Source organism: Plecotus auritus, assembly GCF_963455305.1.
Source record: "Plecotus auritus genome assembly, chromosome: 6".
Taxonomy (NCBI): domain Eukaryota; kingdom Metazoa; phylum Chordata; class Mammalia; order Chiroptera; family Vespertilionidae; genus Plecotus; species Plecotus auritus.
Genome location: NC_137773.1, coordinates 159,066,581 through 159,091,279, shown reverse-complemented (window position 1 = coordinate 159,091,279; position 24,699 = coordinate 159,066,581). Strand labels below are relative to the sequence as shown.

The 24,699-nt window shown below is 38.6% G+C and overlaps 1 protein-coding gene across 2 annotated transcripts in view; it reads right to left on the bottom strand.

Moving 5' to 3' along the window:
* LOC308252076 (ubiquitin-conjugating enzyme E2 E2) overlaps positions 1-24,699 on the bottom strand; it is a 258,291-nt gene that overhangs the window by 53,857 nt on the left and 179,735 nt on the right. For both annotated transcript variants that reach the window (XM_080676061.1, XM_080676060.1), the window contains exon 4: positions 17,496-17,628. In XM_080676061.1, the coding sequence (XP_080532187.1) occupies positions 17,496-17,628 (133 nt within the window). The remainder of the gene's footprint in view (positions 1-17,495; positions 17,629-24,699) is intronic.

The window sequence follows — 24,699 nt, the reverse complement described above, 5'->3', positions numbered from 1 at the left end:
TCAAAAAACTAATAGACTTAATAAGTGAATTTGGCAATGTAGCAGGATACAAAATTAACGCCAAGAAATCTATGGCATTTCTTTACACCAATAGTGAACTTACAGAAAAAGAGACTAAAAAAGCAATCCCATTTACCATAGCACCAAAAAAGTCAAGATACCTAGGAATAAACTTAACTAAGGAGGTAAAAGACCTAGATGCGAAAAACCACAGGACACTGAAAAAAAGAGATAGAGGAAGACATAAACAGATGGAAGAACATACCATGTTCATGGATTGGGAGAATCAACATCATTAAAATGTCCATACTACCCAAAGCAACCTATAGATTCAATGCACTCCCCATTAAAATGCCAGCGGCATATTTCACAGACCTAGAAAGAAATCTCTAAAAATGCATCTGGAATAAAAAAAACCCCCGAATAGCCACAGCAATCCTGAGAAAGAAGAACAAAGTAGGTGGGATCTGAATACCAGATATCAAGCTGTATTACAAAGCCACTGTTCTTAAAACAGCCTGGTACTGGCACAAGAACAGACATATTGACCAATGGAATAGAATAGAGAACCCAGAAATCGACCCAAACCACTATGTCCAATTAATATTTGACAAAAGAGGCATGAACATAAAATGGAGTCAAGACAGTCTCTTCAACAAATGGTGTTGGGAAAATCGGACAGATACATGCAAAAAAAATGAAACTAGACCACCAACTTACACCATACACAAAAATAAACTCAAAATGGATACAGGACTTAAACATAAGATGGGAAACCATAAAAATACTAGAGGAATCCACAGGCAGAGAAATCTCAGATATATGCCGAAGCAATTTCTTCACCGATATCGCTCTAGGGCAATGGAAGCTGAAGAGAAAATAAACAAATGGGACTACATCAAAATAAAAAGCTTTTGCACAGCAAAAGAAACCATCAATAAAACAACAAGAAAGCCCACTGTATGGGAGAACATATTTGCAAATGTTATCACTGATAAAGGTTTAATCTCCAACATCTACAGGGAACTTAGACAACTTAATAATAGGAAGATAAATGATCCAATAAAAAAATGGGCAACGGACCTAAATAGAATCTTTTAGAAAGAAGACAGAAGGCAGGCTAAAAGTCACTAATTATCTGAGAGACGCAAATCAAAACGACAATGAGGTACCATCTCACACCTGTCAGAATGGCAACCATCAACAAATCAACAAATGACAAGTGCTGGCGTGGAAGCGGAGAAAAAGGAACCCTCGTGCACTGATGGTGGGAATGCAGACTGGTGCAGCCACTGTGGAGAACAGTATGGAGTTTCCTCAAAAAACTAAAAATGAAGCTGCCACTTGACCCAATAATCCCACTTGTAGGTTTATATCCCAAAAACTAGAAACACCAATCAGAAAGGATATATGCACCCCTATGTTCATAGCAGCACAATTCACCAGAGCTAAAATTTGGAAACAGCCTAAATGCCCATCAGCAGATGAGCGGGTTAGAAAACTATGGTACATCTACATAATGGAATACTACGCTGCTATAAAAAAGAAGGAATTCTTACCATTTGCAACAGCGTGGATGGACCTGGAGAGCATTATGTTAAGTGAAATAAGCCAGGCAATGAAAAAAAAATACCACATGATCTCACTCATTTATGGAAAATAAAGAACATTATAACCTGATGAATAAAAAGATAGACACAGAGGCAGTAAAGCACCGAACAGACTGTCAAATTACAGCGGGAAGGCTGGGGAGTGTTGGGGAGAGAGGGAAATAGATCAACCAAAGGACTTGTATGCATGCATATAAGCACACCAGTGGACACAAGACACTGGGAGGGTGGGCTGAGGGCATGCGACAGGGGGTAGGGAGGCTGGGGGAAGTTCAATGGGGGAAAAAAAAGGAGATATATGTACTAATATATGTAATATTTTAAATAATAAAGAAATTAATTTAAAAAAAGGAAGTTAACACACTAGTCAGAAGTGAAGAATTAAAAGATCTAAACATGTCAAACTATACGTTAACCCAAACAATAAAAATTTAACAGGAAAAAATACAGTTAGGTTCAAAGCAATATTTTTAAAAGATGGAGGAGAGTTGGATTAAGTATAAGGATATGGGTGTTTTTTTTTAATGTAAACTATTGTAAAAAATATAACACAAACAAAGAAAAGTACACAGGCCCTCAGTGCACAGCTTGATGAATTTTTACAAAGTGAACACACTCGAGTAACCACAAACAAATGTAGAGTATTGCTAGCACCCCAGAAGTCTCCCCTTTGTTTTTTCCCATCCCAAACGTAACTATTCTGACTCCCACCTCTCTATACATTAGTTTTTCATGTTTCTGAACTTACATAAATGAAATCAAACAGTACATACTTTTTAATTTCTTTTATATCTTCTTTCTTTTAATATCATGTTTATCATGTTTGTGAGGTTCATACGTATTGCTGCTTGTTCTGTTTTTAAATTCACTATTATATAATATTCCAGTGAATGAATATACCATAATTTATTTATCCTTTCTACTACACATGAATTTTCACCCCAGGAATTTTCAGTTTAAATAACGCTTACGTGACAGTTGTGCACTGTGACAAAGTGGCAGCAAAGCCAAGTTTACATATTTTCTTTGCTTACTAGTACGTCTGGCTTTGAAAACAAGTGCATGCATTGCTTTGGCTTTCATGTGACTTCTAAAGCTGTAGAAATGGCACAGAAAAGTGATACAGTCACACTACACTACTGAAGGGAGACAGCTACAGTAAAAGGTACTTGGTTCTTAGTTTATCCTATTTTCTTCCTCTGCAAAATTTGGCCCATACACTGAATATTATTAGAAGTCTACATTTAAAGATACAAATTATTTGACTGTAATTTGTGTCAACAGATGGGCTGCAAAATATAACTTAGATACTTTTTAAATGAAGAATATTTCAAACAAGATGGAAATTAAAAAAAACTCAAGTTTTTTCTTTAACATGGATTAATTTCTTGCCAATAAGTTTCATGCCAATATCTGTATCACTTTATTTTAGACATTTTCAGCAAAACTATTACTTTTCAGTGCTTTAAAATAAAATGCATTGCTTTCTACTGGGTCTATGGATGCCCTTATGACAAACATCTTTTCTTTTTCTTTTTTAATCCTCACCCGAGGGTATGTTTAAAGAGTGGGAGGAAGAGGAAGGGGCTGGGGGAGAGAGAAGGAGAGAGGGAGAGAGAGAAGGGAGAGAGAAACGTCTATCAGTTGCTTCTGTATGTGCCCGACCAGGGATTGAACCACAGCCCAGGTACGTGCCCTGACCAGGAATTGAACCAGAAACCTTTTGTTTTATGGGATGAGGCTCCACTCGACTGAGCCACCCGCCCAGGGCAGGCAAACATCTTCATGGAAAAGGAAGACCCTGCCGTCCAGTATATCTAATTCTGTGGAAAGAATGAGAGTGTGCGCACATGCACAAGCACACACATGCTCTTACTGAACAACAGTTCAATACTACACACCAACACAGCAAACAGATTTCTGAAGTGTTACAGATGTGACAAGCAAAATGACTATTTGCTTATCAAAAGTACTATTTGCCTGGTACTACAAGACTGAAAAAAGGCTTTGTTCTTAGCTTAGTCTAATGTCAGTAGGCAGAAAAGAAAACCAACTGACAAGTAGGTAGAGTATAAATGTCAGACTGAAAAGTTTCATGAAAGAAGTTACCAGGTTGATGTAATAGAGAAGAACCAGTGTGGAACTATTTGTATAAGGTGGTCAGGAAATGTACCTCTCATTAGATAACACTAAAGATGAGGCCTGAAGAATGACAAGGTGCTGCTCATGTGAAGGATGGATCAAACGTGTCCCAAGAAAGGGATCCACAAACCCCAAGGTCCTGACGAGCAGAAAGGAGGCTGAGTGAGGCAGGTGGAGAGGTCATGAAGGCCTTGTGGGCCAATGTAAGAAGTTTTAATTTTATTCTAAATGCAATGGAAAGCAAATAAAGAGTTTTAAGCCAGGCAGCGACAAACCACTGACACTTAGAGATTAAAGTTCTCATAGAGATTGTTAAACATTCTCTTTTGCAGAGGAAAATATCAAGTTCCAGAGTTCAGTGTCATCAAAAGTTACCTGGTTTGAAATTGTCAAGAGCATAGGTTACTGTAAGTTTTCCTTTCAATAGGAAAAAGGCCAACCTTCAGACACATAGAAAGGTATTCTTACTCATAAGAGAAATGCACTTATAATTCAACATTCTTTCTTATCTATTAGATTGCTAAAGGTCAAATATTTGGTGGTGTCACAAAGCATTAGTGAGAATTTAGGGAAAAGGCAGGCACATCTAAAATTGGAGTATAATTTGGTATAACTTCTGGAGACCAATCTGGCAATACTGAACATTTCATATATCCTTTGTTGTAACAATTCCAATTAAAGAAATTGATCCTACAAATATATTTTCACAAACCCACAAAGACCATATGTACAAAGATACTCAGTGAAGCATTATTTGTGATGGCAAGATATTGGAAATAACCTATGTATCTATTGTAGGGAACCTGCTAAATAGATTATTACATTCATTTAGTGAACTACAGGATGGGGGCAAAAGTAGGTTTACAGTTTACAGTTTTGCGAAACAGAGTTTATTCTTGTATTATTATTTATTCATTATTGTATTATTTTCCATACCAACAACTGTAAACCTACTTTTGCCCAACCCTGTATAATGGAACTAATCTACTTAATATGAACATGGGACAAACCTGAAGATGATAAATGAAAAAAGCAAATGCAGGAAAGAAGTCCTTGGGAGGGGAATGAAAATGCTGAGCAACAGGGAGGAAGACTTAATTTTATTGTATACCTTTGTGCTGTTTGAACATTATACTCTGTAATCTGGTTTTAAAAGCAAACCACCAAAGAATAGGTGATGTTTTAAAGTGAGAAGATGAGAAAGATAAGAAAAAAAAGTGAGGAAATGAAGAAAATAACTGGAAGTAACCTGAATTAAACATATATATTATGCTTTATGTGTTGTGTGTTATTTCCTTATTGTATAAACTATTGCTTTATATAATCTACACTGAGTGGACAATTATGATCTCTGAACGCATAATAATCTGGCCACTCAGTGTGTGTGTGTGTATATATGTGTATATATATCTATTAGAAGCCTGGTGCATGAATTTGTGCATGGGTGGAGTCTGGCCAGCCTGGCCAGGGGGAGGGGATATGGGCGCGTGGCCGGCCTGCCTGCTGGTCGAACTCCTGGTCGAGGGGACAATTTGCATATTAGACTTTTATTATATAGGATATACACTGAGTGGCCAGATTATGCATTCAGAGATCATAATAATCTGGCCACTCAGTGTATAGGGATAGACATTAAAATAAGTTAGTGGACAAGTATAGGGGAAACAAATATACAATATATTATTGTACATATACAGGTTTAAAATTTGGCAAATGCTAAAACCAAAAACCTCATTTAACCTAATTCCCCACAAAGAGAAAAATAAAAAGGATGATTTGCAAATAACTGCAGAAAAGAATGCAAGGTTATCTAAAGTATGGCTGGTGGCAATGAATTGAATTACTCTGTGTTTAGCAAGATCATTTCACAGCTCAGCTACTGCAGCTGTGAAGAGTGGGGGGTTGCTGGACTGGAAATCAGAAGGCTAGGAGTTCTAATCCTGACCCTGGATTTACTAGCAACATGATCCCAATCACATTACTTAATCCAAGCTTTCATTTCTTGGGATAATAAAATCTGCTTCTCAAAGTGAGATAATCAAGTAAGATAATGAGTAAAAATGTATGGTATAATCCAGCCGTGGGCAAACTATGGCCCGCGGGCCAGATCCGGCTGTTCTATCCGGTTCTCTTGCTCTCCCTCCACTCCTTTACTTTGAATTTATATTAGTTCACACAAACACTCCATCCATGCTTTTGTTCCGGCCCTCCGGTCCAGTTTAAGAACCCATTGTGGCCCTCGAGTCAAAAAGTTTGCCCACCCCTGGTATAATCTATACTAGTAAAAGCCTAGGTGGTCCTCATGCCTTCGTGCGTGACGTCATCACAATATGGCTGCCACAAGATGGCCACGCACACAGCAGAGATGGGGCCTGGTGGCCGCTCCACGTTATGAGGCCCGGGAGTCCCATGGCTCCGCGCGGTGCAGAGGAGGAAGGTCCCAGTGGAGGAGGCGGGTTGCGGTAAGAGAGGGCAGGTGGGGACGATCGGGCTGGCAGGGGAGGGCAGTTGGGGGCGATTGGGCCAGCAAGGGACGGGCCAGCAGGGGAGGGCAGTTGGGGGTGATCAGGCTGGCAGGGGAGCAGTTAGTCATCAATCAGGCTGGCAGGGGAGTGGTTAGGGGGCAATCAGGCTGGCAGGCAGAAGTGGTTAGGGGCAATCAGGCAGGCAGGCAGGTGAGAAGTTAGGAGCCAGTGGTCTCAGATTGGAGAGGGTGCAGGCCGGGCTGAGGGACAGACTGCATCCTCAAATTTCATTCACCGGGCCACTAGCGTTAGTATAAAACATTAGTCATTGAAAAGTACAGCATAATATCTACTAGTACACCATCCTCCATAACCACCATGTCAGTAGAACTGGAAACTGAAATGCAGGCCCAATGGGAAATTAAAGTCTAGTCCATTCCCCTGCATAAGTACACTGCAACCACAGGCAATTGTTTTGATTTATTTCAGTCCTTATTTAGACACTTGTGGGAAGATTAATTTATCTGACTGGTTTAATTGTTCATGCTTTTATGATTTATTAACAAATCAGTCTTTTAATGAGAATGTGGTATTTTGTGAGGCATTATTCTGTATTCTATGTAGAAAATAACTTCCCAATCCCCAAACACTGAGAACATAATGAATGAAAAAGAGAAAATGTGAGTTTTGTTAATCTTTTCAATGATCAGTCTTTCTTTTAAGAAATCCATTCTGGAAATTTATAGCTCCAAAACCCAGTTTGGGTTGAAAATTTGACCATTTCTATAGGTGAGGTCGTTTATTCTAGAATTTTAACCCCCCAAATCTTTATCTCTAGCTCCTATCACTCACTTGAACTCCAGATATATAAAGCTGCGTAACAAACATTTTCCACTCATGCTTCCACCTGGTCATTCAGATGAGAAGCCAGAGAGCCCTCACAGATGTCTCAAATCAGTTTCCACTGGATAAGAATGATACTTCTAAAATAGTGCTCCAGGGGACATTAAGCAACATCTGGAGACATTTTTGTCACAAACTGGAGCAGGGGGAGAGAGACTGCTATTGGCATCAGTGGTTGGAGGCCAGGGATACATCCTACAATGGAAAGAATAGCCCTCCATGACAAAAGCCTATCTTGTCCAAAGTGTCAATCATGCTGAAGTTGAGAAATCCTGTTCTATCATATCTGGACTCACTTCTGTACATTCAGTATTTGGACTTGCATATCAGTCACACATATTTACTGAATAAAGAAATAAAAAAAGAATTCATATATTGTTACTCTTGTCTTTATCCTCAATACTCAAACTTCATACTTTTCTAGCCTGACTATAGTGTTAGCTCCTATTATTCTCCTTTTCCTCATGCTCCCTGGGATTGTATCTTTATTCATCTTTACACAGAGAGGAACTTCAGAGTATCAAGGGCTCAATAAATCTCCGCTTTATAAATCATCCTTGAAATGCATTTCAAAAAGCAACCCACTTAAGGAATTTTTGGTAGGTTCTGCTAACATACTGGTATCATACGAAAAATGTACCAAATTGCTTAGAATAGCTACACCTGTATAAATCAGGGTAGCTATCTGATTTCTAGATCTATTTTATTTACAATCTTTAAGTTCTGTCTGACTTTGTTTCTCTTTACTTTCCGCAGGGCAAGATCTGCATAATACTTGCAAAGACCAGTCTATCATATCTTTCCCTGAATTCAGTGGCAAGCCATGATTACAAACTGAATCTGATCTTGGCCAGCTGGGAACTAAGAACATTCCTTTTTCTAGTTTTCCTTGGACCTGTGAGCAAATCTCTAAGAGGCTGCTATCTTACCAAGAGATCCAGCTTTAACTCTAAGGAAACTTGATAATTTCCATAAAGGGATTGATATTTGGCTGGTAGTCTTAAAAATTAACTCAGACCTTCCTACTATATCCAAGCTTGAAGAAAATAACATTATATATAGCTACCCAAACAAATAATGCATTTAAATAGAGAATACCACAATGTTTTCTTACAAGTAGAATACCATTTCCCCATCCCATTTCTCAAGTGAATGACAAAATATGTTTTCAAATTTACAGACACTTAATGAACAAAGGTGTCTGTTCCATGTCTTGATGTGATACCATCAGGGGCTCTTTACTACAAGGTTAGGAAAATGCCAAATTGGAAGCTTTTTCCAGCTCAGCTGTGCACAAAGTTTTCTTCTTTACAAAACTATTCCTTCAACATCACCTTATTGTCCCTGAGAGCTTTCTGTGAGTTGTGGTGTTTCAGAGTTTCCAGTGTTTGCTGTTTTCTGGTACTAGTGGGTCTCTACCAGCCTTGGGCAAACTATGGCCCACGGGCTGGATCCGGCTGTTCTATCCGGTTCTCTTGCTCTCCCCTCTGCTCCTTTACTTTGAATTTATATTAGTTCACACAAACACTCCATCCATGCTTTTGTTCCGGCCCTCCGGTCCAGTTTAAGAACCCATTGTGGCCCTCGAGTCAAAAAGTTTGCCCACCCCTGGCTCTACCCTTTGATGTTTGGGATCCTGAAGACTTCATCTTGAAGTTACCCCACCTCGCTCTCTTCAGAAAACCTTTGTGAGGGGAGTGCCGCTTGTCTAGATCTGAGAATCTTTCTTTGGAAAAATCACCTCTCTGATAAGTGAGTTGCCATCTTTCCCTGGCCCCGACAGCTAGAGAGCTCCTCATTTTCCAAACATCTCCACGTCTCACTACAGTTTCTTTTGTTCATTTAACCTCCCTGTTAAAAAGACCCTTTGTGAAGGAATTTAGACCTGTCCATTCCTCCCAGTTATGCCGACAGTAATATCAACAAACACCAACTCCCATTTGGAGTGAGATCACATTCCACAGAGAAAGGAACTCCAGAGCATAGAGGGACATGATAAAATACGTGTCTGAAACCTCCACCTGTATGGCAAGAATGATAGGGGAGTGAAGGTATGTATCAGAAGGGATAACTACACACTTACTCCATCAGAGCTTGGGTAAAGGTGCAGGTGGCTGAGTTACTTCAACCTGAATAGATTAAGTTGGCTTGGGTCAGTGGTCAGCAAACTCATTAGTCAAACAGAGCCAAATATCAACAGTACAACGATTGAAATTTCTTTTGAGAGCCAAATTTTTTAAACTTAAACTTCTTCTAACGCCACTTCTTCAAAATAGACTCGCCCAGGCCGTGGTATTTTGTGGAGGAGCCACACTCAAGGGGCCAAAGAGCCGCATGTGGCTTGCGAGCCGCAGTTTGCCGACCATGGGCTTGGGCAATAAGCATTTCAGAGGAGACAATCATAAATAAAGGCCTTTCTTCCAAATATGGAACTGCATCAGAATATAGAAAGCAGGGGAGAGAGGGAGAACTTCCTTTCATCCTAATGTCTGATTTTCTATTAGCTTATAACCATATTTAATTTGGTTTAGAACAAATAAAGTTGGTACTCCTTGTCCTGAAAATGAAAAAACAAAATCCAATCCTACTTCTTAGTAATTCTTAAATTGGTGGTGGCTGGGAGTGGTAGCTGGACACATAAATGGATATAATATGTTGTTTTAAAAGCAGGAAAACAATGACCCCTGTTTTGATCTACTTTTATTCATCACATTCATTTTAAAATTTCACACAACATTAAGGTGTAGCATGGCGTTTTTAAAAGTTTTATCACAAAGGAGAATGCACTAAAAAGAAAAACAATTGACTTATGCTATGTAAGCAATACTATAGCCCAGTCGATACTGGGGACACAAAGGCTGGCTTTGACCTCATTAACTGTAAAGTGTGAAACGACTTATCGTCTAGCTTACGGTGAGCAAAATCCAGAAATGTGTCTTTACTGCGCGACCCAGAATTAATACTTAGTGAATTAGGGACACATTTGAGAAAAGCCCCAGGTGCCTCTGGAAAGAGGGCCCTTGGCAAAACTGAAAGATAAGCACTCAAAATCTCTTCCTAACATTCTGTCCTCCTTGCATCGCCTCTCTGTTTGGTCTCCTGCCCAACACATCTGCTTTAGAGAAAGATATGCTAAATAATTAACTTATACCAGAGTGTAAAATCTAAGAACCAGTGTTCCCTCTTCCAGAGATAATAGCAATTTAAGCCTTCTCTGTAATTGGGGAATGAAAGATTTCATTGAGAACTGGGTTTGAATTTCAGTTCTGCTACCTCCTTCCCATGTGACCATGTGCCATTTAAACTCTGTTGGACCTCAGTCTTCTGATATATGAAGTGGAGTGGGAGGTAATGAATACTGTCTTATGGCAAAATTGTATGGATTAAATTAATTCAACAAATTTTTTTGAATGCCTACTGAATGACCAGGCAGGTCCATATGTCTGGGGGTATTGGGTCATGGTGGCAGGGCCAGGCACCATGGGCTTAGTCATCCAGGGGCATAGGGTTGAGCGTGCCGGGGCTGGTAATACAGAGTGACATCAAAATAGACAAAGTCCCTGTGATCTTGGAGCTTACATGATAACTGGAGAAAGGGAAACAATAAATTCATAAATGAAGAAATGTATAATGCAGGAGGGTGAGGTGCTATGGAGAAAAGTCAAGTGTGGGGGGGTGGAGGGGTAGCTCATAGGGAGCATAGGTGGTTGGGAGCTGTCACGCAAGAGCCCCTCTGAAAAGGTGACATGTGAGCGGACACATGACAGGAGAACTGGAGTGAGCCAGGTGAATCTGTGGGGCAAGACAATAAAGGCCAACCAAAGAGCAAATGCAAAGGCTCTGTGAAAGGAGCATGCTTAGTGTTTGAGTCAAGAGCGAATTGACGATTTTGAAAAGTATATTGTGAACAGGGTGATTCTTTACGATTTTGTGTGCTTTTATTCAGTGAATTGGGGATCACTGAAGGGTTTTAGGTAAACAATTGACGTAATCTGACTTAATTATAAAAGGATCATATGGGTAGGGGTAGACACTGCAGAGGGAATAAGGCAGAAGCAGGGAGACCAGACAGGAGACGGGGGGAGGGGGGGGGAAGAGGGGAGGGAGCAGTCGATGGTGGCTCAGGTCTAGCTAGGCTGTGTGAGAGGAGTCAAGGATGATGGCAAGGTTTTTAACTTTAGCAACTAGAAAACTAGTTTCCACTCATTGAGATGGGGAAGATTAGAGGAACTGCTTTGGCAGGAGTGAGGTAAGGTTGTGTAATCAATAGTTTACTTTGGAACAGTTAAATTTGAGGTGACTGTTGGATGTTCAACTAGAGATGTAAGATAGGCAATTCAATGTGTATGAAAGCACTTGATTCATGGCCAAGGCTTTATATGAATGTATGAACTCAGGTTAAAAACAAGTTAATTCATGTTACTCCATGCTGAGTGTGTTCTTTCCTCAAGGCCAGAGCAAATGAGCAGGCAGCTGGGTTTACACATGCAGACTATGGCTCTTTCCAAAAATCCTGGGGGACACTGTCTACTTTTTTTGAACAGTAGCAGAAGCAACAAAAACAAACCAATGATAACAACCTAGTTAGAATAAAATTGTTGAACTTTAGTTATAGATCTATCTCTGGCTTTTAAATGCTGGATATCATAGCTTCTTACTATAACTAACTAGCTATTTTATTCACTATTAGCCTTAGTTGTAAATTTAAGTTTAAAATCTAATAAGGATAACAAAATGAAAATCTGACGGACCTAAATTATCTATTTCATCATCTGAAAGCTGGTGAGACCTTTCTTATTAGCTGACATTTAATCAGTAAGTGATTCATAGTTAGATTTTATTACCCCCATATAACATATAATACTCTCTGAAATGACCTCCAAGTTAAGATTTATTTTCATATGTGTTTGATTAAATTTGTAATGAAAGAACAAACTATATTAAAAAGCTTTTAGATGTTAACATTAAAGAGCTTTATTTCTCATGTGAATATTTCTATGTATACATGTAGTTATTGTTGTTTTTAAAGATCTTAGGTATAAATGTTATCATTCCTTTTTGGAAAATATCGACTGGCAGATACTGTCTTCCATTACCAAAGAGTAAAATTCTTTCCAGTAATAGATTTGAACATTGAGACAGCATGTTTAACTTGTGCATAGGCTGTCTTGGGATAACGACAAATAAATAACAAACATGCTTGATCCTCCTTCCTATCTACCCTTAAATCTTTATAGAATGCCCACTTATTATTATTATTTTTCAAATAAAATATCCAGATCCACAGGAGACAGAAAATAGGCTCCTCTGGGTATTTCTACTGTAAAAACACAGATCTGACATGTTATCTGACATATGTCATTAGAACTCGGAGATGTGAAACATTAGACATATTGATGTCACAATATTTTCAGTCAAATAAAAGAATATAGGAATAAAACATATTTCATGATTTTGCTTCTAAATTTTTCAAGTACACTTGTTAATTTTATTTGATGTGGGACTTCAAAAAAACCTTGCATGTTATTCACAAAAAGAGAAATAACTGGACAAAAGAAAACGATTCCACATTTCACGGTTAGTCAAATAAATAAAAATAAAGGAACCATGAGATATCAGTTTTCAAAGACTAGGGACTCTCAGAGCTGATAAGTGTAGGGAATTCTATACCATCATGTGTGGATGACCCTGAAGTAAATGAATACAATGTTTTTCTGGAGGGCAATTTGCCAACCTTTATCAAACTTCTACAAATGTGTATAATCCCATTTGCCCAGAAGTTCCATGTCAACAAATATGCCTTAGGCAATAATAATGTGAGTATATAAAATATGTAATTATAAAGATGTTCATCACATAATCATATCACTGGTTATAAGAGAAATTTTGACAAGAACTTAAATGTCCAATCACAGAAAATTAGTTAAATTTGACATATTTATATAATTGAATAATTTGTAGCCTCTATAATTGTAATGTAGTTATATGCTTATTGGAAATACATATAGTGGTGGGTGAATATATAATGTTAGGTAAAAAATTAATTCTGAAATCATGGGGAGGAATATGGCCCAATTTTTATGTGTATATATATTTGTGTGTATGCATAAAAACATTTATATGTAGGTATGCAGAGAACAAAAATCTCAAAAGAAATGGTATGAGTAATTACTTTCTGGATTAGGATTATAGGTTATTTAATTTTTTCCCTTTTTTTTATTTGTAATTACTTTTTATTCCATTACAAGTATGTAGACTTTGCAAAGTTAAAATATTACAATATGCATTAGACTTTTAAAATAAAAAAGTGCAGATTTTGAGCACAGGAGTAATTATCTATAAAATGAATAAGAAAATGTAATCCTCAATAAGATATAAAGCAATGTCTACTTTAGAAATAAATAGATATCTGAATTATAACATTAAAATGTATGCCTACACTGAAAAAGAAATATGGTATTAAAAAACTTTGGGACTTACTAGCATAACAATATGCTTTTCTTTTTGGCCATGTCATTTCTAAATTTTCATTAAACAAATATTTTCCCAGAGAAATAATATTATTGGTGGTTAACAATTCAACTGAAGACTTGGCATCAGATATTTTAGATACAACTAACAATGTTATACAAACAAAATTGCTATAGATTTAGTAAAAGATGCATAAACATACTGATTCCATGCATTAGAAAAGCAATGTACTAAAAGCTGTACTGAGATACAGCATTTGAAAGTACAACTAGTACTTGACCCATTTAAAACTAGTATAATAAGTATAATGAGCAGTACCTACTTATAAAAATTGTTTTTCTTGCCTCATTAGGATTTAGGTGCTGAAGTGTGGGGCTGTCCGAATTGATGAAGCCCTACTCCCACAAAGTTCCTGTGACAAGATGACTCATCCAAATTGCTCTACTGACCATTAAGCGATATATTTGAGCACTATAGTCCGTAAATATTCCAAGTGTGAAAGTTTAGGAAAAGTTCATTTCATGGATCCAATCATGCCACAGACTAATTTTATGTATGGCTATTTGATAACCAGTAGATAGCCAATCAGATTTATTTGTGAGCCTCTGCTCTCACCAACAATTCTACCTGTCACCTACCCTACTCTGGGTTCATTCTTCAGAGCACTGGGAAATGTTGAATGAATCGAAGTGTGTGGTAAGGTTGTTGGAAAAGAGCATAGGATGAGGGCAACAGAGAAAACAACAAAGCTTAAGCCAAATATGGATCACTTAGAGTAACAGAAGACTAGGAAGGCATGAGCAATGATACTTCAGAACTATTAATAAGTAAGTCTTTGTTTTAGTTAACAATTTTCAAGACACCTACAAACTTTTCCCCTGTAGAGTAACATTATCTGTCTACAAAATTTGATTTCTAAAACTGATAATTAGGTGGTAATAATATGCTTTGAAAAACTTCCCACCAGTTTCTAATAAATGTGCATTTAAATTGTGATTAGCATTACCAAAGTTTGATTTTTCTTTGTCCTAAGAAATTGTCAAATCAAATTCATTCAGTGGAGGGATTTAATTTTTTCTGGTAATATTCTTTTTTTTATAAAACACTCCCAGTAAAGGGAAGCCTAGTAGATAATTTAAAAAGAAAAAAATAAAAATAAAAGGGAAGCATAGTATTTCAGAGGCATAGCTATTCAAAACCAGACTGTCCAACTATGGGTCAGATTTTTCACATATAGAATTGAAATCTACTTTCCTGTAACTGACACCCTCCTGCTTCTATTTTTGTCCTATGCAGCCATCCAGGATAAAGTCTAACCCCAACTCACACCGCAGAGTTCCTGAAACATCTGAGGCCAGATATCACATTCCTTCTATGTCCTATTTTTACTAGTAAACATCTTCAGTGTAACTGTGTATTATTCAGTGGAAAGTGCATGGTCCCTGGAGTCAGAGGTTCAGGTAGATTTGTGGTTGTACATTATTGGAAAACCTCTCTAAGCTTCATCATCTGTGAAAGGAAACATCCTAGCCTTCCTTGGGTATTCTGGAGGAGAAATAAGTAGGCACAGCTCATGCTCAGTGCAGTGCAGACACAGTGAAGAAACTCAAGACTGCCAATAACTTTATTTTTCCCAAGCTTATTCATTTGTCCTTAATATGAAGAGCTTAAAAGTGAATGAGGCACTTGAGATACAGTGCAACCAGTTCAAAGTCCTGAAAATTATACTCCTAAGAATGTCTCCTTAAGCTTTCAAGAACCCCATGTGCTCATAGAATTTTAGGCAGCCAAGAGCCCACAAATTTTATTTATATGAAAATAAAGCAGGTCTCTCTTTTCTATCTGTATCATGATTTTGTTCTGATTCTCAATGAAATACTACACATGTAGCCAGGTTAAATTCCATCTTGTTAGTTTTGGCCTATCCTTCCAGTTCATCGAGGTCTTTTTGGAAACGGAACTAGTTTATCTATCTTATTAGCTTTCCCTTCTAGTTTTGTTTAATCTACACATTTCTGTCATGCAGAACTTGGATAAGTCCATACATTTTCTGAGATGTAGACAGACTACACCAGACATACAAGTAGCATAACTGCCCAATTTGAGCTTTCCCTCCTCTCCCCTGCTCTGAACTTCCTTTACTGAGGAGGCTGTCAGAGAAAGGTCCTCCATCACTGGTAGTATAACAGGTATTCCAGGTGATTTATGGGCTGGTCCAAGGTAGAAAGAAAGACATAAGGTTCCAATTCAGTAAAAGGATAAAATAATTATTAGATACTAGAGGCCTGGTGCACAAAAATTCGTGAACTCGGCAGGGGGCGGGGTGTCCTCAGACTGGCCTGCACCCTCTCGCAGTCCAGGAGCCCTCAGGGGATGTTCGACTGACTGCTTAGGCACGGGAAGTGGGCCTAAGCCGCAGTCTGGCCTCCCTCTGTGGGAGGCAACCAGCGGGCCAACCAGGGGATGGCACCAGACGGTGAGAGCCCTACCCTGCCCCCCGTGCCCCGATTACCCTTCCACCACTGGTCGCTGCTGCCGCCCCCCCATCGCTGTCCCCTCAGTCTGCCCGCTGGCACGTGCCTTGGCTGGCCTGGTGCTGCCTACACACCAGCCCTGCCCCCCGCTGACTGGTCTTTCTGCTGTTCAGTTGATTTGAATATTATGCTTTTATTATATAAGATATTATGGCTTTGTCACTGAAAACCTACCAAATGCAGCTCTGTGTGGTCACTAGTGCCACCAAGTCTCTCAGCTTGGATACAATGTATTGTGTAATATAGTGAAAAACATGGGTTCAAGCTGTGACACCATTATTTGCTTGCTGCATAATGCTGAGCAAGTTATTTAGTTTCTCTATGTCTTGGTTTCTTCTTTGGAAAAATTAGTAGTTGTTAGTTTTTGCTTTGAAATAAAAACAACATGCAATCATCAATGGAATAGAAGGAAGAAAGGAAGAGAGAGAAAGAAAGAAGAAAGGTAGGAGAAAGGGAGGGAAATTATAGAAAGTCATGGTGAAGGTACAGACTTATTCTTGCTTTTTAAAATTTACTCCAACCTACAACTGAAATAAGTTTTATTTCCCTCTGCATTGAGAGGTAAGTCTTATCAAATGAGAATTCTTTCATGATAGTCAATACACACAGTGTTCTCAGGGTCTTTTCCTTTCCAAAGCAGAGAACAAATTTAAACTCGTCAAATGACTGGCTTATAGGCAGTAGAAAGGAATGTGAAGAATTCTTAAAGTACACAATCTTGATTTAAATAAGTGAAAATTCTATCACATTCTCATGACACTGTATTCCTGCACTTGCTCTAGTCATTTATATATGAGTTTCATTAATTATTCATTTGTACTAATATGAAAACACTTCTTTACTGAATTTCTTGGCGTGATTTTTTGAGTTTGTGGGTCACACTTTCCATTCGTGTGCATGTATGTACTTCATGTGAGCAGCTGAACCACGGCGGCTCCAGATCCCAGAGTTCCATAGCTGGTGCCATAAGCCGCGGCTTGGTGGGGCTCCCTCCACTTCCAGTCTGGCTTCCAGTGTGCGTGTGGCTCTGGCTCCAGCTTCAGGCTCAAGGGATGGCATGAGCCCAATTTTACTCCCCTATTTTCAGCCATAACATGCTTTCTAATGTTATATTTAAACATACACCACAAAAAAAGGAGACATTGAGAAAGGATGGCAAAAAACAATGAAATATGAAATACAGGGCTCAGGTGGAGGAATGACCTATACTTTTGTGCATTCTGTTTCTACTTTTACATACAATCAGCCCTTGGACACTATACTAACAGGATAGATGTGCATTCTTAGATACGTATATTTAAGAATATGTATATGTGTACATAGATACAACAATATATATTGCTAAAGATGAATCAATACTTCATACTGACCTTAGGGGGTTTAAACGGATAGTCTGGTGAAAAGGTAATGTCAAGAAAGAACACCCCTCCTTCATAGACAGATCCAGGGGGTCCCAATATCGTTGACCTCCATTCATAAATGTTGTCTCCTTTGGGTCCAGCACTGAAATAAGACATACAAATGAAATGTGCTTAGAGATTATATAAAAGCCTGGAATTTAAAATATCTATTTATGGTAACAATAAATTGAGCATTTTCATAGAAACACAACAAAGTTAATAGGTTAATTTTATATGATGATTGATTTGTCAATATCATCAGTATTCTATATATGAAGTATATTGGTATTACTTAATAAAACAGAACAAAGAAGATTCTCTTTTGTCATTCACAATCCTAAATCTATGGAAAAAAAGATTCAAGGACCACAGACACAGGTGGGAACACAAACATTTAATAAAGCATGAAATTATTTATGAGGTCCTGAAAAGGATAATATGGTCATAGGGCCAAAGAGATGAAATTTCAAAGCTAAAAGAGCAGCTAGAGAAAAAAAAAACCACAAATGGCTACTATCATTTGTTAACAACTTAGAAAACAAATGAGGTTCTTGGAGATCAGTAAATGTCCATCATCCATAAAACTTAGCTTAAGTATCATATCTCATTTGATTCTTCATTCCTCTCTCTGCACCCAAAGACTCTCTATCCATATCCCTCCATCCCCACACATCACCACTACTGTGGTCGGTAGATAATAAGATGTACCATTTCATTTTATAACTGTGTTTTGTAACTGTTTACTTTTTCTGTTCCTCACTAGAATAGTTGTTCCTTGAGAAATAGATTTTGCCTTGTCCTCAGTGCCTAGTAAGTAAATGTTTGTTGGATGATGATGGACTAACAGCAAAGCAAGTGAAGCCACATGGCTGCAAGCAACAAATATATGTCCCTGGGTCTCAGAGAAACTCATTGAGGGAGATAAGGCCCATATGAGTCAACTGAACTGTATTAATTTTCTCAGGTGAACGGAAGGTAAAAAATAACTTAGCTTTCCAGTGTTCCTTTTTGCCATATCAAGCCAATACCAACATCTAACAGCCAGAAATTATCCTCACATCCTGTAGCAAAGTGGACAACCCCATTAAAGTGTTTGGGAAAGATTTTACTGTCAACAGAGATTTAGCTTCTCATTTGAAATTAGTTTATATCCACAAAAATTGTATTGCTGAGCAGTATATTAAAACAGCATGCATCTTAACCAAGTCAGAATTATTCTGGGAAGGCAAGGCTAGTTTAATAACAGAAAATTATTAATGCAATTTACATTATTAACAGATTAAATAGAAAAAAACTCATAATTTTAATAGATGCAGAAAAAGTACCCAATAGGCTTTAATAGCCCTTCATGATAAAAACTCATAGCAAAAGTAGAATAGAAAGCAACTTCTTTAACCTAACCTGATAAAGGGCATCTATAAAAACCTTACAGCAATTAAATATATTCAATGGTAAAATATTAAAAGCACACCTTTTAAAATTGAGAAACAAGACAAGGATGCTCACTACATCCAATTCGAATCATTACTGTATTAAAGATCATATTCATCAAGGCAAGGGGAAAAAGGTATATGGATTGAGGTGGAAGAAATAAAACTTAACATCTGCAGTATTTATGTACACAGAAAAAAACTCCCCAAATCTCTAGATAATTTATTAAACTTAATAAAAGGATATGGCAAAATAGCTAAATATAAGATCAATATGCAAAAATCAATTGCATTTTAATATTCCAACAAAATTAGAAAATGTATTTAAAATACCTTTTATGGTAGTACTAGAGGCCCGGTGCACGAAATTCATGCACGGGGGAGGGGGGTGTCCCTCAGCCCAGCCTTCACCCTCTCCAATCTGGGACCCCTTGAGGGGTGTCCGACTGCCCGTTTAAGCCTGATCCCAGTGGGGATCGGGCCTAAATGGGCAGTCGGACATCCCTCTCACAATCCAGGACTGCTGGCTCCCAACTGCTCACCTGCCTGCCTTCCTGATTGCCCCTAACCGCTTCTACCTGCCAGCCTGATTGATGCATAACTGCTCCCCCGCCAGCCTGTTTGCCCCTAACGGCCCTCCCCTGCAGGCCTGGTCACCCCTAACTGCCCTCCCCTGCAGGCCTGGTACCCCCCAACTGCTCTCCCCTGCAGGCCTGGGTCCCCCCCAATTGCCCTCCCCTGCAAGCCTAGTCACCCCTAACTGCCCTCCCCTGCAGGCCTGGTCCCCCCAACTGCTCTCCCCTGCAGGCCTTGTCCCTCCCAACTGCCTTTCCCTGCAGGCCTGGTCGCCCCCAACTTCCCTACTCTGCTGGCTTGGTCACCCCTAACTGCCCTCCCCTGCAGGCTTCATCGCCCCCAACTGCCCTCCCTTGCAGGCCTGGTCCCTCCCAACTGCCCTCCCCTGCTGGCCTGATCACCCACAACTGCCCTCCCTTGCAGGCCATCTTGTGGTGGCCATCTTGTGTCCACATGGGGGCAGTATCTTTGACCACATGGGGGTAGCCATCTTGTGTGTTGGAGTGATGGTCAATCTGCATATTACTCTTTTATTAGATAGGATAGAGGCCTGGTGCACGGGTGGGGGCCAGCTGGTTTGCCCTGAAGGGTGTCCCGGATCAGGGTGGGGGTTCCCTTGGGGTGTGAGGCTGCCTGGGCGAGGGGCCTGTGGTGGTTTGCAGGCCGGCCACGCCCCCCGGCGACCCAAGTGGAGGCCCTGGTATCTGGGGTATATTTATCTTCTACAATTGAAACTTTGTAGCCTGGAGCGGAGCCAAGCCTTCTGCTTGCTCTGTGGCAGTAGCCATTTTTTGGGGGATTTATGTATCTTCTATAATTGAAACTTTGTAGCCTTAAGCGAGGCCTGGGCCTGCCAGGGTGTGCGGAAAGCTTGGCTTCCTCCATCACCGGGGGCAACCCTAGCCTCCTGCTCTTTCCAGCTCCGTGGCTGCCGCCATTTCTGTTTGGGTTTATGTATCTTCTATCATTGAAACTTTGTAGCCTTGAGTGGAGGCCTAGGCCAGCAAGGGCAGGCGGAAAGCTTGGCTTCCTCCATCGCTGGGGAAACCCAAGCCTCCCTCCTGCTCTCTGTGGCCGTAGCCATCTTGGTTGGGTTTATTTGCATATTCGCTCCTGATTGGCTGGTGGGCGTGGCTTTGTGGGCGTGGCTAGTGGGTGTAGCGGAGTGATTGTTAATTTGCATATTATTCTTTTATTATATAGGATTAAAAATATAAAGAACCTAGAAATAATTTTCATAAAAATATAAGATTATTATGAAGAAAATTATAATACTTACTGAAATACATTCAAGAGAATTAAATACAGAGAGATACAAACTTTATGGGTAGGGAGACCCAATATACTATAAATGTCAATTTCCTTCAAATTGACCCAATACAATTCTAATTAAAAACTCCAACAATTTAAAAACAAAATTAAACTTGACAAGCTTATCCTAAAACCTGTTTGGAAGCTAAAAAAAAACCAAAAAAAAAAAAAAAACCAACTCCTCAAACTTTTCCATGCACATATGGAAATCGGATATATGTCAGAACTAATGGAGCTAGAAAAACAGTTTTGTTTTGTTTTATTTTGAAAACAGAGAAATTGGTTTTCTACCTCAAAAAAATACAAACCTCAGTTGCAGATAGATTAAGCACTTAAATGCAAAAGTCAAAAGTTTTAGAGTTTGACTAAAGAGACTGATGAGACAAGCCCACACACTGAGACAAGAGATTTGGATCATATAAAATTGACCAAATTCTAGTGTTCAGAAAATATAAAATCCTATGAATCAATAAGAAAAAGACTAATAATCCATTAGAAAAGACATAAATAGGCATTTTCAAAATGAAGAAACATGAATGACTAATCCTATATAATAAAAATGTAATATGCTAAGTGTCCAACTGTTTGGTTGACCTCTCGACCAGTCGCTATGATGCACACTGACAACCAGGGGGCAGATGCTCTGACTGGTAGGTTAACTTGCTGCTGGGGTCCGGCCGATCAGGACTGGGCGAGAGGGCCGGACATGCCCTGAAGCCCTCCCATGGTCCCTCCCCAGCTGGCTAGCCAACCTCCATTGGCCCCGATCGCTGGCTGGGCTGAGGGACCCCACCCGTGCATGAATTAATGCACCGAGCCTCTAGTACTCATATAAAAATGCTCAGCCCTAACCGGTTTGGCTCAGTGGATAGAGCGTTGGCCTGCGGACTGAAAGGTCCCAGGTTCGATTCCAGTCAAGGGCATGTACCTTGGTTGCAGGCACATCCCCAGTGGGAGGTGTGCAGGAGGCAGCTGATCGATGTTTCTCTCTCATCGATGTTTCTAACTCTCTATCCCTCTCCCTTCCTATCTGTAAAAAAATCAATAAGATATTTTAAAAAATGCTCAATCTTATTAAAATCAGAAAAATGAAACTAAATACAATTTGATATTATTTTAAACACATATAGGCAAAAATTAATGCCTGACAAAACCAAGTGTTGATGAGGATATTAAAAAACAAGAACTCCTATACACTGCTGATGAGTGTGTTCAATCACTTTGGATAAAAAGGTGGACCTACTTAAGTTGAATATACATGGTGTCCCAAAAAAATGTATACACACTTTTTTCTGATAGCTCCATTAATGTTTCTTTCTTTTCAGATTTAACCCATTAGAATTAATAATTATTCAAAGTGTGTATACATTTTTGGGGACACCCTGGATATACTCATATGTTACAACATAGTAATCGCATTCCTAGGTGCATACCCCAGAGATATTTTTATATATGTGTAACAGAAGACATGTACAAGAATATTCATGGCAGTGCTATTTGTAAATATAAACACTTGGGAACAACACAAATGTCCTTTGATAGAAAAGTGGATAAATTCACCGAAAGGAATACTACACAAGCAGTGACAATACATAAACTAAATGGATGAATCTTAAAAATATCATATTGAATAAAAAATCACATCTAAAAGGAATATATATGATATACTATTACTCTAAATTTTAAAAATAAGCAAACAAGAAAATATACTGTTGAGGGCACATACATATGTATTAAGGCAAGAAAATAAATGAGAACAAAGTTCAAAAGAGTAGTTTCCTGGGTGGAGTCAGACGGTGGAGGAATAGTACACTGGAGCTTCAGCGGTTCTAGTAATATTCTACTTCTCAGTATAACCGGTAAATTCAGTAGTTATCTGTTTTATGACTAGGTTTCATAACTTACACGTTAGATATGTTCTTATATATGTATCAAAGTTGCATACTGAGAAAAAGTATGGCAAAAAAATCTACCAAAATACTATGTGAGAATAGCAGCTAAGCTGCAGCATATTTGTACAGTGTGATCCTATTGTATAAACTAGATACATAAAGCAATTCTTTCATATTGTATAGAGATACATATCTATGCCAAATCTTTTAAGAAATGAAGTGGAAAGGTAAATCCATGATAGTGGCTGTGCAAGGAACAGGAGAGAGTGGAGTGCTGTGATGGAAGAAAAAGACCTGGAGATGGGGAATGACAGAGTTCGATTTTATCTCTAGTGTTTGATTTCTCTTATTTAAAAAAGACGAGAAAAAAAATCACAGTTAGCCAAATTTGTCGCAGAGTGTTAAAATATGTTGAGAAGCAGTGGTGCAATGGACCAAAATACAGCATTCTCGCCCCATCTTCCCCTTTACCTACCTCTCCTGAAGCTGACAATGAGGTACAGACAGAGTATATTCAGGTCAGATGACAATTAAGCTTTGGCAACCATGGTGCCCTGTTGCCAGACAAGCTCACTCACTCAGATGAATAATAAACATGGTTACACTCTGAGCTATAATTAGACCCAACATGGATAGATAAATTTATCAGAAGGAAGAGCTTAAAAGTAGAGTAAATTATAGGCTTGTACATACATTACTCCAAGGCAGATGAAGAAAGTTAGCTTGAAGAGTATACACATGAGAGTACACAGCTATGAAACAATGTGCAAAGACATATTTCCCCAAAACAAAGATATAATTTATCTTAGTTAGTTATATAACTTAGGCTAAATAAAGAGTCACCAAATAGTGCCACCAAGGAGGCGACTCAGAAGAAGGCCGGAGATACCTCACAAAAAGTGAGTAGTGTTTGTAGATAACTTACGTTCAATTTTTGCCTATAACCTACGTTTTATGTGGCTCTCAGTCAGAATCCAAATTTTATTGGCTCTTTGAAGTCAGTCAGCTGTCTATACAGTTAACAGCAGGTTAAATAACACAAACAATATTATTCCTCTAAGTTGGTTTATGTGGCCAAAATATATTTCTTTAAGAAAATATTTTCTGGCTTCCTCTATCATCTCAGAAATGGCATTTCCACACCACTTGGAATCCCAAAGCTTATAGCAGTGCTTCTTGAACTAATCTCTCTTCATCTTAGTTCCCTCATTTGTAAAATGGGGCAATTATGGGAGCAACTGTAAAGTTTTAGTAGAACTGTACTCACAGAGCTTGGATAATGGGTTCTATAAGGGCCCAATTAGTAAGCCTCCAAATGTTCGCTGCTTTTGTGTTTGTTGTCATGCTTTGTGGATAATATATAAGTTCACCAACACATTCAAAAGGTTAATTACCTGGTGATTTTATAAGAAGGGTTTCAAGTTCCTAGGGCTTGAAAACAGGCTACCAAGACTGTATGTAAATCATCATCATCTTCACTATCACCATCACCATCATAACCCTGCAAGCCACTGCTATTTAGATACAGCAGGACTTTGGAACCTATCAGAATTCATGCTCCTCCCAAGAAATCCAATTTTTCAGACTACAATGCTTATTTAATATCAGGATTTTTCAGGTATGAGGTTACTTAGCAATGTTTTACTATTTACAGTATTTTTAATAAGCAATACTCTTATTTTTTTCAGGTTTTATTTTTTAAAGAAGAAAAATAAACACAACTAGCAGTTAAATTTCAAAATAAAATGCAAGTAGATGAATTTGTTAAAATGCAAATATCAGTTAGCAAATTACAAATTGGTTAAATGCCCAAAGTTGGTGCTTGGCGGAATTCTGTTAGAGAATCAACTTTATAAATTGTGTCTAGCTTTCCATGCTGCTGCCTACAGTGGATGAGCCTTATGCATAAAATATTTATACATTTATAATAAAACTAGAGGCCCGGTGCATGAAATTCATGCACAG